Source organism: Hoplias malabaricus, chromosome 5, assembly GCF_029633855.1.
Source record: "Hoplias malabaricus isolate fHopMal1 chromosome 5, fHopMal1.hap1, whole genome shotgun sequence".
NCBI classification, from domain to species: Eukaryota; Metazoa; Chordata; class Actinopteri; order Characiformes; family Erythrinidae; genus Hoplias; species Hoplias malabaricus.
Genome location: NC_089804.1, coordinates 36,070,382 through 36,083,841, shown reverse-complemented (window position 1 = coordinate 36,083,841; position 13,460 = coordinate 36,070,382). Strand labels below are relative to the sequence as shown.

Here is a 13,460-nt window from a genome sequence, read left to right as displayed (position 1 = left end):
TTTCTGAGTTTCTGTACTTATTTTTACCCATTAGCACATTTCTACACAATGTACTTAAAAAAAACATTGGGACTAAAATGAAGAAGACGAGGTGCCTGTGCATTTTATTTTCTTTATTGTGTTTTTCTTTATTTTTATTTTTTTTGTTATTTGTTCAGAATATAAATAGACCTGAGCAGTTTGCTGAGAGGTGTCTGAGCGGTGATGTCACAAACCAGTCCATATTTGACTCCGCCTCCTTTTCTGTTACCAGGGTGAAGCTTTGAGGCAGATCCTTGTCAACCGTTATTATGGTAACTTCAAGCCAGGTGGGCGGAGAGACAGTCTGACCAGCTTCAGCAATGGACCCCTGGCTCCGGGGGGACAGAGCAAACCTCCCACTGGTGTGTGTGTGTGTGTGTGTATCAGTGTGTGTTTTTTATATGTGGTACACGATATTACATGAATATGAATAATGTTCATATGCTCTCTGTAGGGTTTTACTGGTCAAACACCTACATTTATTCTGCCCTCTTCAGGGAAGGTTTTACGCCAGGTGCCTGTGGCACAACATGCCTGTGAGGATTTGATGGCACACAGCCATGTGAACTTTACTAAAGTCAGGCACTTATACACAAACATAGTTCTGGACCACACAAACATGACTCCCAGCTTGTTCCAGACTACCCACAATTCACAGTTCCAATGGGGGCTTTATACCCCTCTAGCCTACACTTGGCACTGAGCATGGGGACCTTAGGCTCATGTACAGCTGCCCCAGAGCCTCCCATTTGATTGGCCCCGCTTTTCTATTGTGATGACCAAAGGGTCAGTCTCCAGACTTACATTCAATCTGCCCCTTCCATATCTCTGTTACACATCTCATTGCTCCTCCCTCCTTCTGTTCATCTTTTCGTCTTTCTCATTATACCTCTATCTCTACCTTAATCCTTCTGCTCTCTGTCCATCTGTCTCTTTGTTAAACCTCATCTCTTCGTATTGTCTCTATCTGTTCACCTCTCTTTCTCTCTCTCTCTCTCCCTCTCTTCTCCTTGCCCCTTGTCACACTTGATTACGTATCCCATGTAGTCAGCGCCATCTCTGCTGTTGCCAGGCAACGGGAACAGGGTGCCCACGCTTCCTGTGGGAATAGCCTGCAGTCAAACCTACTGGAGGAAGTGTGTGTGTGTGTGTTTAAAAATAATAATAAAGAAAACACATTGCTAAAGCTTCAAAACATACCTTATGTGGCCAAAAGTTTGTGGACATTCATCCAAATTTTCTTTGAAATAAAGCGGATCTGTTTGACGTTCCCTGCCATAACTGCCACTACTAGATGTGAGGACATTACTGTGAGGATTTCTTGGCATTCAGCCTCATGAACATTGCTGAGGTCAGATACTGATGTTGAATGATTAGTTCTGGATCACAAATGCCGCTTTTAACTATAGAAACGGTCATGGAAAAATAGATTATGACCCTTTTTGTTACATAAACCTCTGCAAACTTTATAAGTGGATTTCAGAGTAATATAAAAAGAAATAATTTAGATTCTTTAAGATACAATCTCTGTGTTAGAAATGTTGAGTTAAAGTTCCCTTTTCTTTTCTTGTATTCTTCTTTCCATTTCTTCTTCCTTGCATAACTCTCTTTCCTTGCATGTGTATGAGATTGTTTCTGAGTCTGAATCCAACGTACTTCTGGCCCTAAATCAGAGTCTGAATCGGTCTGTCTCCTGTTTCTGTGCTCAGCAGTGGCTGGAGGTTCAGGGGGAGGCAGAGGGGAGATGAGCCTGGCCGAGGTGCAGTGTCACTTGGACAAGGAGGGTGCATCTGACCTGGTCATTGACCTCATCATGAACGCCACCAGTGACCGAATCTTCCAGGAGAGCATCTTACTGGCCATCGCTTTGCTGGAGGGAGGAAACACAGTCATACAGGTATGAGCCAAATACCACACTGTTTCTCTGTGTATCTTCTGTAATCCTGTTACTCTTTGTTTTTTGTTCTGTTCTTCCATATGCTTCTGCCCTTTTTATCATGTTTAAGTCCATGGATTTATATCATTGTGTGTCCGACCTAAAGCCCAATTTATACTTCTGCATCGACCCTACGCCGCAATGCGTCAACGCAGATATTGTTTTATGCTGAACCAAAGAAGTACAGGAACATGAACTCTTCTCCTCCACACACAGCAACATATTTCCTGAGACATGGTGTGGGCTTCAGGGATGAAAAGAAATTTTGAACAAAGTAAAAATGTGGAGGTCTCCAGGAAAAAAAATAACTCCACGAGAAGCGATACTACACAGGAAAAACATGCTGGCTTTGTATTAGTTACTTTCCTGGCACCTCAGGTAAACTCTGCTCTGTCCCAAACAATGACATACTCCCTACATAGTGTACTTTAAAGACTTATAAAATAATTCTACCACACCACAACATTGTATACTACATAGTGTAGAGGAAGATGTTTGAGATTCAGCCCTAGTGGTGTGGCGGCATAATTGCAGAGTGTCTTAGACACCAATGCAGAAGTTTAAACGCTCACAAACGCTCACTCTGCGTCGAGTCGACCTTAAGATTCTATCTCTGAAATTGTAGCTTTGTCAGGAGACAGAGTAAACATGGTTACATTTTAAGGAAAGGCCTGTGTAAAGAAACTTTATTACAAATAATTTTGGATCAATTATTTTGATTAATTCAAAAGAAACTTTTAACTTGATGTTTCAAGGTAACTTAAAATGTATTGTGGTTGGTCCTGACAGTTGTCCTATTCATTTCATTCATTCATTCATTTTCTGTAAGCCCTTATCCAATTGAGGGTCGCGGTGGGTCCAGAGCCTTCCTGGAATCATTGGCCGCAAGGCAGGAATACACCCTGGAGGGGGCGCCAGTCCTTCACAGGGCAACACGGACACACACACACACACATTCACTCACACACTCACACCTACGGACACTTTTTGAGTCGCCAATCCACCTACAACGTGTGTTTTTGGACTGTGGGAGGAAACCGGAGCACCCGGAGGAAACCCACGCGGACACGGGGAGAACACACCAACTCCTCACAGACAGTCACCCCGAGGGGGAATCGAACCCACAACCTCCAGGCCCCTGGAGCTGTTAAATTTTTTTATTGTCAAGGTACAGTAACATTTTTATTGTAAAGATACAAATCTGTAGACCAGCTGAAAGATCTTCCCTCTCTCTCTCAGGGAGTAGGTAATGTGAGGTATATCCACCAGTAGCCCCATGTACCTTTAGCAGATACACACCATGTTTAAATTTACACAAAGTGGTCAACCATGGTCTTGTCTGGTTTAACAGCATCTCATGTCTGGATGATATTGATCTGATAGAATTGGGAAGACCTCAAGTGATTGATCATGAGTTTATTGGCTGTTTTGGAAGAGAGGGCCAGGGACAAGCAGGATATCAATCGAGCCTTAATAAGAAACTACATATGGTGTAGAATGAGTAAGATAGTGGTGAAGGGCTGACTACATCAGGGGCCTTTTGAACTTCATTACTCACTCACAAATGCATTCTTTCCTAGCAGCTGTTGTAAGGTTGGACAAGTAAAAATTCCACCCAACCTGATATTCCTCAAATCGTTCTGCTGTAATAAGCTCCAGCCTAAATGTAACTAAACTAGCCTGTCTAACCTTGTTAAAGTTTGCATGAATTTGTGGCACAAATTTTGTGGTGTTTTCCATTGTGTGGTACCTACTCGACTTGGCTCAGCACAGCTCAACACGATTTTCAGCCCCAGTCCCTGGATGCATTTCCACTAGCACAGCTCCCTTGCAAATTTTTTTTTTTTTTTTTTTTTTGGTACTGACAGATCAGCCGAGATTTTCCTTGTTGCATGCCCACCTCTCCCTGGATTCTTTCGTCGACCACTGATACAAAGAGCGTATGAACCTCTTCAAAAGACCACGGCGTAATTTTCCGAGCTGCCATTATGAGTCGGATAAAAACAAATGTGTTTTCTGCTTAAAGTTTGTGCTGGACGTCCGCATTGTGTGGCGTAAAATGACGACTTTCTCTGGACAATTAGTGCTCTACAAGGTTTACACGTCACGGTTTAGTCCTGACTCGGCTCACTCGGCCCCACGAGAGAGCAGGGACTGAAAAGAACCCGGTTACAGGACCAGGACCAAATTTGATGGCTAAGCAAAGCCAAGCTGAGTAGGTGCTATGCAGTGGAAATGAGCCATTGGATTGGTCAGTGCCAGTATTTGTTAACCTGTGTTAACTCAGGTTTGTTTGAGCTGGGAAATTATCCAAATGAACTTCCATGACTGGTGCTTTCCAGTCCTGGATTTGAAAAAGATATATACCCAGAGGCAAAGTGTACTCAGGGATAGATAGATAAACAGAAATATACATGGTGTGGTTGATATGGCCAAAATCTAGTGTCAAGATACTTGAAAATATTTTCATGATACTTCCAGTTCCACATGCAGCTGAGGGGTGTTTGGATGACTACAAGTAGTACATATACACGAGAAGATATAAATGATGAGGAGTATTGTAAAAACATAACGTTGTGAATGTATTTGTGTCACTGTGTTTAGTTCTGGATTGCAGAGTATTGTCATATTTAAAAATTCATCACTTTATACAATCCTTATTGTACTCTCGTTACAGCTGGTCAGTGTTTATGTACAATGTTTATGACAATATCTGAGGTATGCGCAGAAAAGTGTATCGAGACGCGATGGACATTGCTGTTTGCACCAAACGTGAGGTGCCCTAAATGTCTTCTGGGATAGCTCCAGCAGTGAGAAGCTCCTCACGTCACTGTCTGCCCCCCGAGCCCAACCCCTGCGTTACTGTGGCAACTGGCACTCTGCTAACCACACAGCAAGATTGTACGCAGGCGATTGGGTGGGTAGGGGCGGTGGAGGAAAAGAGAGAGTGATTGTGGAGCAATTACGTTTCATGGCTTGGTGAGGTTTATTGTTTTGCGGGTATTGTTTTGCGTGTCTCATGGGTTCTGTTTTGTGTGTCTGTGTTAGTATGCATTGTGTGTGTGTTTGTGTGTGCATGCGTGTGTGTGTGCGCGCTTGCACAAACAGATCCTGTTGCGTAATGGGCTTGTTATTTGCATAGCCATTCTACCTGATGCTCCCCTGACTTCCAGCAGGCTCTCACACAAAGCTGCTCACATGAGTGCCTGTTACATAAGCCACACACACACAGACACACACACACACACATGCTCAAACCGGGTCGCTGCTCACTGCCGGAACCAGGGCAGAGAGGACAGAAAGAGGGAGGGGAGGGAGAGAGGAGGGAGACTCAGACAGGCGAGAGAGAGAGAGACAGAGAGAGAGGTTTCAGCAGTGATTTTACTTGAATATTTTAAACTTGAATTTTAAAGTGATGTTTCTGATGAAAATGACTCAAGCGTTGTGTTTTTCTTTTTACCTGTGAAGTCTTTACAGCAGTGACAGGGCATTATGTTATATAAAATAGCACACATTTTATATATATATATATATATATATATATATATATATATATATATATATAAATATATATATATATATATATATATATATATATAAATATATATATATAAATATATATATATATATATATATATATATATATATATATATATATATATATATGTGTGTGTGTGTGTGTGTGTGTGTGTGCCCCGTAGAGCTGCTACGGTGGCCTGAAGTTCAGTCGTGTGTGCGATGACTGCACAGTCATCACTGGGGTTTGTCAGGGGACGGATGTCAAAGCCACATGAGAGAGTGAGCGTGTGTCTGTGTGTTTGTGTGTGTGTGTCAAGAGTGTGAGGTGCTGTCTCTCTCTCTCTCTCTCTCTCTCTATTCAGAGTTAAGAGGGGATTTACAGCTCTTTACTCATTACGAGGATTTCTACTCCTTCTGTTCCATTTCTGCATTCGCAGTGAACTCCCTCTCTCTTTCCACTTTTTCCTCTCTCTCTCTCTCTCTCATGGTCATTCTCTCACTGACCAGTCTGTGCTGTAGTTTGGTTTGACAGTCACCACGAGACATAACATTTTCTTAAATTCACATATTACATTACACACACACACACACACACACACACACCTATTACCTCATTCTGAAGGCATCTACTGGGCTTGAGTCAAGGTCTGGCCTTTTTTCTGTCCATTAGTTTCCATGGTGATGCTGGCATGACTCAATATCCCCACTACCCAAGGTGCATGTGTGTGTGTGTGTGTGTGAGTGTGGTGGCACTGAGGTGTGGGGCACTGAGTGAATCTAAACGGTATCAGCAGATACATCACATTGCTGTGTGTTGTGTAAGGGGCGGCCTGCTGCCCTGCTTCTCTCACAGAGGAGCTTTTTGTTTAAGGACGAAATCAGGACGAAAACACACTCGCTCATTTCTCCCAGAGCTCAGCTTGTTTGTTTGTGCCTGTTTGTTTTCGAGGTAATCCGAGGTGGTAGCTGGGCCAACGGAGGGGAGACGGAGGGGCAATGTGGAGGGAATGAGTGTAAGAATATAGAGGTGATGGGAGATGGAGAGAAAGGGAACTAATCGAGGAGGAGGAGGAGTGTTTGTGTGTCAGTAGCAGCGAGCAGAAAAAGGGGTGTTTGTGAACAGAAAGAGATCTGGGCCAGGTCATGACCCCTGGTACCTCCAGCTCTGTAGCTCTGTGTGCAGATGTTTGGGCACCCCTAAGGTGCAGTTGTTGTGGATACATGTTCAGTTGTCCATAATAGTCTCCATAGGAATGTATTGAAGACTGATTGAAGCCCAACTAAGCCCAAGATCAAATGCTAAATGCCAATAATCTACTAGAGGTGTATGAACTGCTCCAGCTTTGGTCTGTGGAGCGGTGGAGCTTTTTTTTCTGGGGAGATGGAGACCCACCTTATGCTTTTGTGATGAGTAGGAGTGACGCTTTTGATCTAGAACTAACATTACTAATACACAGGTAGCGTAAAACCTTCCTAGAAGAGTGGAACCTGCTTTTTACATCAAAACGGGAGTAAATTACTCTGTTTCAGGAGCCGCTTTGGAAAGTACACGTCCACTGCAGGGAACACACTTCTGTATTTTGAGTAGGTTTAACGCAGGATATAAAACAAATGCTACTGCATATTTTATATTTCATATTTTGCTTTCTGTGTGATTAACAGAAAAGAATGTGTGGTAAAGTGTGTGTCATTTCCTCTTGTCAGTAGATTAGGAGTTTTTGTAACTTTTAATGCATTATTGTTTGCGTGCTGGATGACGTTCTTTACATGCCAGTGTTTCTGCTCTACGCCCAGTTTGGACTCACTCACCTCACTAATGAGGGACTTTCCTATGCAGAAGTGTTCTGCTACACAGATATATACTTCAATAAAGAAAGAGAGAGAGAGGATCATGTTTTTATTTTTTCACACACTCTCTTTCTGACCCTGGCATGACCAGTCTTTGCCCATTAGTGAAACGCTAGCGGAGCGTTAAGCCCCTTTAGCCAGACTCTGCCAACCGCATGCAGTGTCACTTTCAGTTCCGAACGCTGAAAGTCTGTTGACCCTGGACTCGGTAATGGAGAGGTGATACTGAAACCCTGTTATGAAATGAAAGAGTGGATTTGCTTATAGCTTTGCCTGAAGCATCTGTAGCTCCACAGGTGTCGCAGTGAGTAAAAGGCATCTGATTGGCTCCTGCAGCCTCACAAGCCTTCTGCCAGAACTCCAAGGGCAAATGAACTCATTTTGAGAAGTATATTTTATACTGCATGCTTGTTTATCTCTGTAATAGGAACTCGTGAGACCACATCTGCTTTTGTGTTGGAAGTGTTTCACCAGAAAACCAGGTCTTGGTAACAGTCATATTTAAAACCATGGCTCTGTGTAGTTTACTGTTACTGTTGGAGAAGCTTAAACCTGCTCAATTGGATTAGAGAAAGGTTAATAGAAAGGTGAGGTGTGGGCTAGTTTTGTTTCCTTGTACGCTCAGTGGAAAGGAAGTTTTCACCCTCCCACACTAACTCGTCTACATCAAGGCGTTTATGGTAGTCTTTGCGGCTATTGCTACACCACCCAGACCATCTGTTTGTATCTTCTCTTCTGCAATATTATTTACGCCCAATGATTCCAGGTAGGCCCTGGACCCACCGCGACCCTGAATTGGATAAGCGGTTACAGATAATGAATGTTTTTAATTGGACAGTTACTATATATAGTATAGTGGGACTCGAACCCACAACCTCCTGGTCCACTGCCACTGTGCTGCCCTCAATTAAAAACACGTGTCTTCTAAAATAGTAGCTTTACAGGAGAAGGGAAAAAAACTTTCTTAACTATCAGTTAAATGTTTTATTCCAAGTAATTTTAGAGCATTTTTATTGGTCAATTCATCATGACATCAGCACACAGTGTGAGGGACAGCTACTGTGTTCAAATGTAAACTAAACATCCACAAAAATGAAGCGACATGTTTTTAATTGGAGGGCGATGGTACATTGATATGTTTTTCAAATTTATACAGTTGGCATTAATTTATTTTAGTGATTATTTTACATTATTTTTACATACTTAAACAAAAGATCAGCCAAAAAATGAGCTACCTCTCTGTCCCTACACACACTGTCCATTTTGTCACATCCACTGACATTGTAGAATCACTTTGTAGTTCTACAGTAACAGGCTGTAGTGCATTTGTTGCTCTGCATATGTCATCTGTCCTCTTTCATCCTGTTCTTCAGCTCTCAGGACCCCCACAGAGCGGGTTTTGATTTGGGGGATGGGTCATTCTCAGCGCTGCAGTGACACTGATGTGACCCAAATAGAGAAGTCATTTAATTGAATTAGGTGAGGATTTTGGCCAGTCCGCTGCCGATCTGTGGATACTGATATGACTCCACATCATATCAGGACTAATAGTCACGTCTGATAATGTCTTGTGAGACTTAGGTTTCTTTATCATTTCCACCCCTTTTTACACGAGAAGATGTTGGGAAACTGCGGTTAAATCTGACTGAGAATGACCTTGCTCTGATTGGCCAGAAGCCAGTGTTTGTTGGCCAAATATTTATGACCAGAGAGAGAGAGAGAGATCAGCCAGGATGGTGACTAATATTAGTAAGAAAGAAAAGGAGATGGGAGACATGACAGAGAGAGGGGGAGAGTTAAAGAGATAAAAAATAAGAGGGGAGGGGGGGTGCTGGAGATGAAGAGATGTGATAAGGATGGAGTTCTGGACAAACCCATGACGGAAGCATTCGCCCACTACCTCTCTTCTGGCAGATACAGAGAGTGGGCTGCACACTGCAATTTATCAGTCTCTTTTTCACACACACACACACACACACTTACAAGCACTACTCTCTCTTCTCTGAACATGACATCTGTGCACATTATTCTTATAAATCATAAAAATACAATTGTCCTCCCAGTGTAGATCTCATAGAACTGCACAGCTGTGCTCAGACTCTGAAGCCTTACATTTCGTCCAAGGGTTTGACTTATTACTTAACACATAATTAATGAATTCAGCTACTTTTGGGTGCACTCCCTCTGGATCACCATGACCAATCCCATGAATCAGCTAGAGAGGTATAAACCCCATCCCTGGCACTGCTCTCTGGCCTCTGCAGTGATGGAGCTACATTCATCGGGATGAGTTGGAGCTGTGTTTGTGATCCAAGACTCCAAGGCCTGTAGTTTTAAATTAATATGTTATTGTTTTTAATGTGTTTGACCAGAGGGGAATGGGTCCTTTGTGAGACCTGTTTCCTAGTGGGCAACATTATGTTGCTTTCTTTGTAGCTAAACAAATCATGCAATTGATCATTGATCTTTGGGCACTGCTTTGTTGTAACTGTGATGCAATTTCTGAGTTTTTCTGAGTGTATCTTCCAAACTCACATTGTCTTATTGCCCACCTCAGAGTGGACAGAGTGTGATTGGATTTTTATATTTCACATGCACACAACAACTGATTGATGGCACTGTATTCATAACTAGGAACAGGCTGCTCCATCTTCAGTTTATAGGTCAGTTTATATCCTCTGCTGTCTCCTGAGGACAGGGAAGGGTTGTGTTGTTCAGCGTGCGCTGTTTGGGTGATGGTCAAAGGCCAAAATCTCCCCTGGCACCAGGGAGCACAGACCCGAGCGACGAGAAAAGAAGAAACAGAGGTTTAGATGGAGCTGGGCAGGTCTCTAGAAGATCATTTTTACAAGAAGCTCTTAACCACCTTAAGCAGAATTGAAATAACAGAGCAGCATGGGAACATAACCCCTGTATCTCAGAAAAGATAACAATAAAGCAGACGGAAATAAACAATAAGGTTCGTTAAATTTAAGGAGGATTGATTCCAAGTAAATTTGACCATTTGTCTTGAAGCATTCATTTTGAAACTGAAAGGTGCACATGATGCAAAGAGCAGCTGCTGTTTTCGGAAAGAGTTGAAAAAATGGAAACTAGAAAAGATAGAGTTATGTGGTTGATCTATGCTTTATGTCGTTTTCCTTTGAAAAACAGACTCTGAGAAATCTCAGAGAATGGCATTCCATCATTTTTATGCATTGGCTTTTATGCCCTTTCAAGTTTTCAGTTAAATTCCTGCGTAGGGTTACGCATTTCCTGAAGTTGTACTGTAAGTAGTATGAATTTCTTTTGGGGTGGAGGGTAAGGTCGATAGGGTTTAGAGATGGGGTGGAGTTATATTTGGAAGTTGATCTCCTCCCACTCTCCTGTTTGCTTGCGAAAGCTGCCTGCAGTCACGGAGGTTCCTAAGAAAAGTATAAATAGATCAGAATTGTATGACAGGGCAGCTGGGAAGTCTCCTGCGTGTGTGTGTGTGTGTGTGTTGCGTGTGTGTGTGTGTGTGTGTGTGTGTGTGTTGTGTGTGTGTGTGTATGTGTGTGTATGTGTGTGTATGTGTGTGTGTGTGTGTGTGTGTGTGTGTGTGTGTGTGTGTGTGTTGCCGAGGTTGTAGATGAGGTTCAGGCCAAATGAGGTTCATTCTTGAACCACAAGAGGCCAAGAGCTTGCAGCGCTCTCACAGGCAGCTATCGAGGTTGTGGTCAAGGCCTTGTTGTGTACTTGTCTGTCTGGCTTTGTTCTCTATTTTCTTATTATTTATTTTTTTTGAAGTCATCTTGGGTTCTACTTATTTGGGTCTAGGTGTCTTAGGTTCTGAAGTTTACAGCATTCAGCACAAACAGGTTCAAGAAAAGCTAGAAGAATGGGAAACCTTCCTGTCTACCTGATTTGGCTTCTTTGAATGTAAAATCCTTAATTCACAAACCTTAAAATCACAGTTTCAAAATCATTATGATGCTCCACTGAGCTGACATAGGGAGAATAGGGCCTCAGTGGTTGCTACACTAGGCTGCAGAAAATAGACTATGTATCACCCTTCTCCCCACTTCCTCCTTGATTTCAGGACATCGTTTAAAAGTGAATAAGTCTCTGCGACTGCAGGGAGAGCCCAGGAGGAAAGATACCAAATCTTAACTAAACTTAACAAAAGTTTTCAAGGTATGGGTACTACAAGTGCTAATATACTGTCACAGTCCAATTAAAAACATTCATTTATTCATTGTCTGTAACCACTGTAACCATCACTGGGTGCAAGGTGGGAAGACACCCTGGAGGGGGCGCCAGTCCTTCGCAGGGCAACACTCACTCACGCATTCACTCACACACTCACACCTATGGACACTTTTGAGTTGCCAATCCACCTACAAATGTGTGTTTTTGGACTGTGGGAGGGAACCCACACGGACACGGGGAGAACACACCAAACTCCTCACAGACAGTCACTCGGAGCGGGACTTAAACACACAACCTCCAGGTCCCTGGAGCTGTGCGACAGCGACACTACCTGCTACGCCACTGTGCCGCCCCAGTGAAAATCATGTGTCTCCAAAAATAGTCATTTTTCTAATTACAGTGAAAGTCGTAAATGTAAAATGTAATTTTGGAGAGTTTCTATTGGTCTTTACATCATTAAATTTTCACACAGTGTGAAGGACAGCTGCTGTGTTCAAATGCTGTAGTAAACTAAACATCCACAAACATGGAGATACATGTTTTTCATTAGAGAGCGACGATATGATGTGTAAACCAATAAAGATTACAAACAGATGAAATCACTCTAGTTTTACGACACAGTGTTGCTCTGTGATGACTGGACACTTTTTCGTCAGGGAGCAAAAGGTTTAGAAAATAGCTCTATAATATAATAATATTACCTTTTTTTATTTATTTATTTATTTTAGTTTGATCCCTCACACAGTGGGTAAAAGAGAGTGGGATGGCAGATGTGTGTCTTTAAAAGTGGCACCTCCTTGCAGAAAGGTTGTATCTAGAGTTCAAATTGATTGCCTGTATATTGTAACAATATTATACATGTGCCCCACACTGAAGCTGACTGGCCTTCACAGTAAATCCTTTCTTTAATGTCAGCATCTCTCTTTCTCAGCCCCCGCGGACTGCGTTACGTAAGTTTTGTCCTTATGTTGCTCTGGCGTACGTGGACGCGGCGACAAAGGCTCCTCCTCTTCCTCGCCGCAGCCCTGGAGTCGTGTTTCACAGAGGTTTCAGATCTCAGGCTGCACCTGTTGCCTGCCACCCTCCAGCACGAATTCCATCAAACATTAGCTTCTGACCTACATAGCTGCTCCAGAAACAGATTGGCATTGGCCTACCATCGTGTGTGTGTGTGTGTGTGACGGACATATGACATATAAAATCAACTACACACACAGACATCAAAGAGGGATGTGGAGACACTTTTTTCAGACACTGAAGTTATTAGACCTGTCCTTTACAGTTTGAATTCTATGAAAATAAATACACAGCCTTCTGCAACTTTTAGTGCATGTTATATTACATCTAGCATATGGAGGTACACATAAAATGCTGCCTGTGTAAAAGTAAAGACTCTTCTGTTGTATTCCGGCAATAAATAGAACACTTCGCTTATTTTTTTGTATCATATGGAAGATATTTTTAAACAAAAAATAAATAAAACCCTTGAAAAAGGAGGAATTAGGGCTTTTATTATTGTAACTTTGCCTTTTGGTGCTTTACTCTGGGAATTAACTTACATTTCAATGTTGATTCATTCCTTTATTGATTTGCTTTGTCCTTTATTTTATTAATTGAACACTACATCATATTCACACTGATTACTTTAGTGTTGCACACTCTCCATTCCTTGTTTACCACTTCACTTATATCATGTTAAATATATCATTGTCTCATTGTGTGTGGTGTTCAGTGTTTCGGTGTGAAATGCTGCATTGTTGTACACCATTTAGGCCACATCCTGTAATCTGAGCAGCAGTGTCCAGACCTTTTCATTATGATCATCTTTGCGCGAGTTATGTAACAAACAAGGACTTTCCCTCGCGGTGCCCTGCGAGTTATCGCACACTTTAACACCTCCTCCCATCACTAATGAGGAGAACAGGTGTGAATGCTCAGATCCAACTGGCATGAGGCTGAGAGCAAG

At 42.4% G+C, this 13,460-nt stretch overlaps 1 protein-coding gene across 3 annotated transcripts in view; it reads left to right on the top strand.

The window, feature by feature from the left end:
• Nucleotides 1-13,460, top strand: part of itpr1b (inositol 1,4,5-trisphosphate receptor, type 1b) — a 147,006-nt gene that overhangs the window by 77,402 nt on the left and 56,144 nt on the right. For all 3 annotated transcript variants that reach the window (XM_066673049.1, XM_066673047.1, XM_066673048.1), the window contains 2 exons: nt 254-383; nt 1,731-1,918. In XM_066673049.1, the coding sequence (XP_066529146.1) occupies nt 254-383; nt 1,731-1,918 (318 nt within the window). The remainder of the gene's footprint in view (nt 1-253; nt 384-1,730; nt 1,919-13,460) is intronic.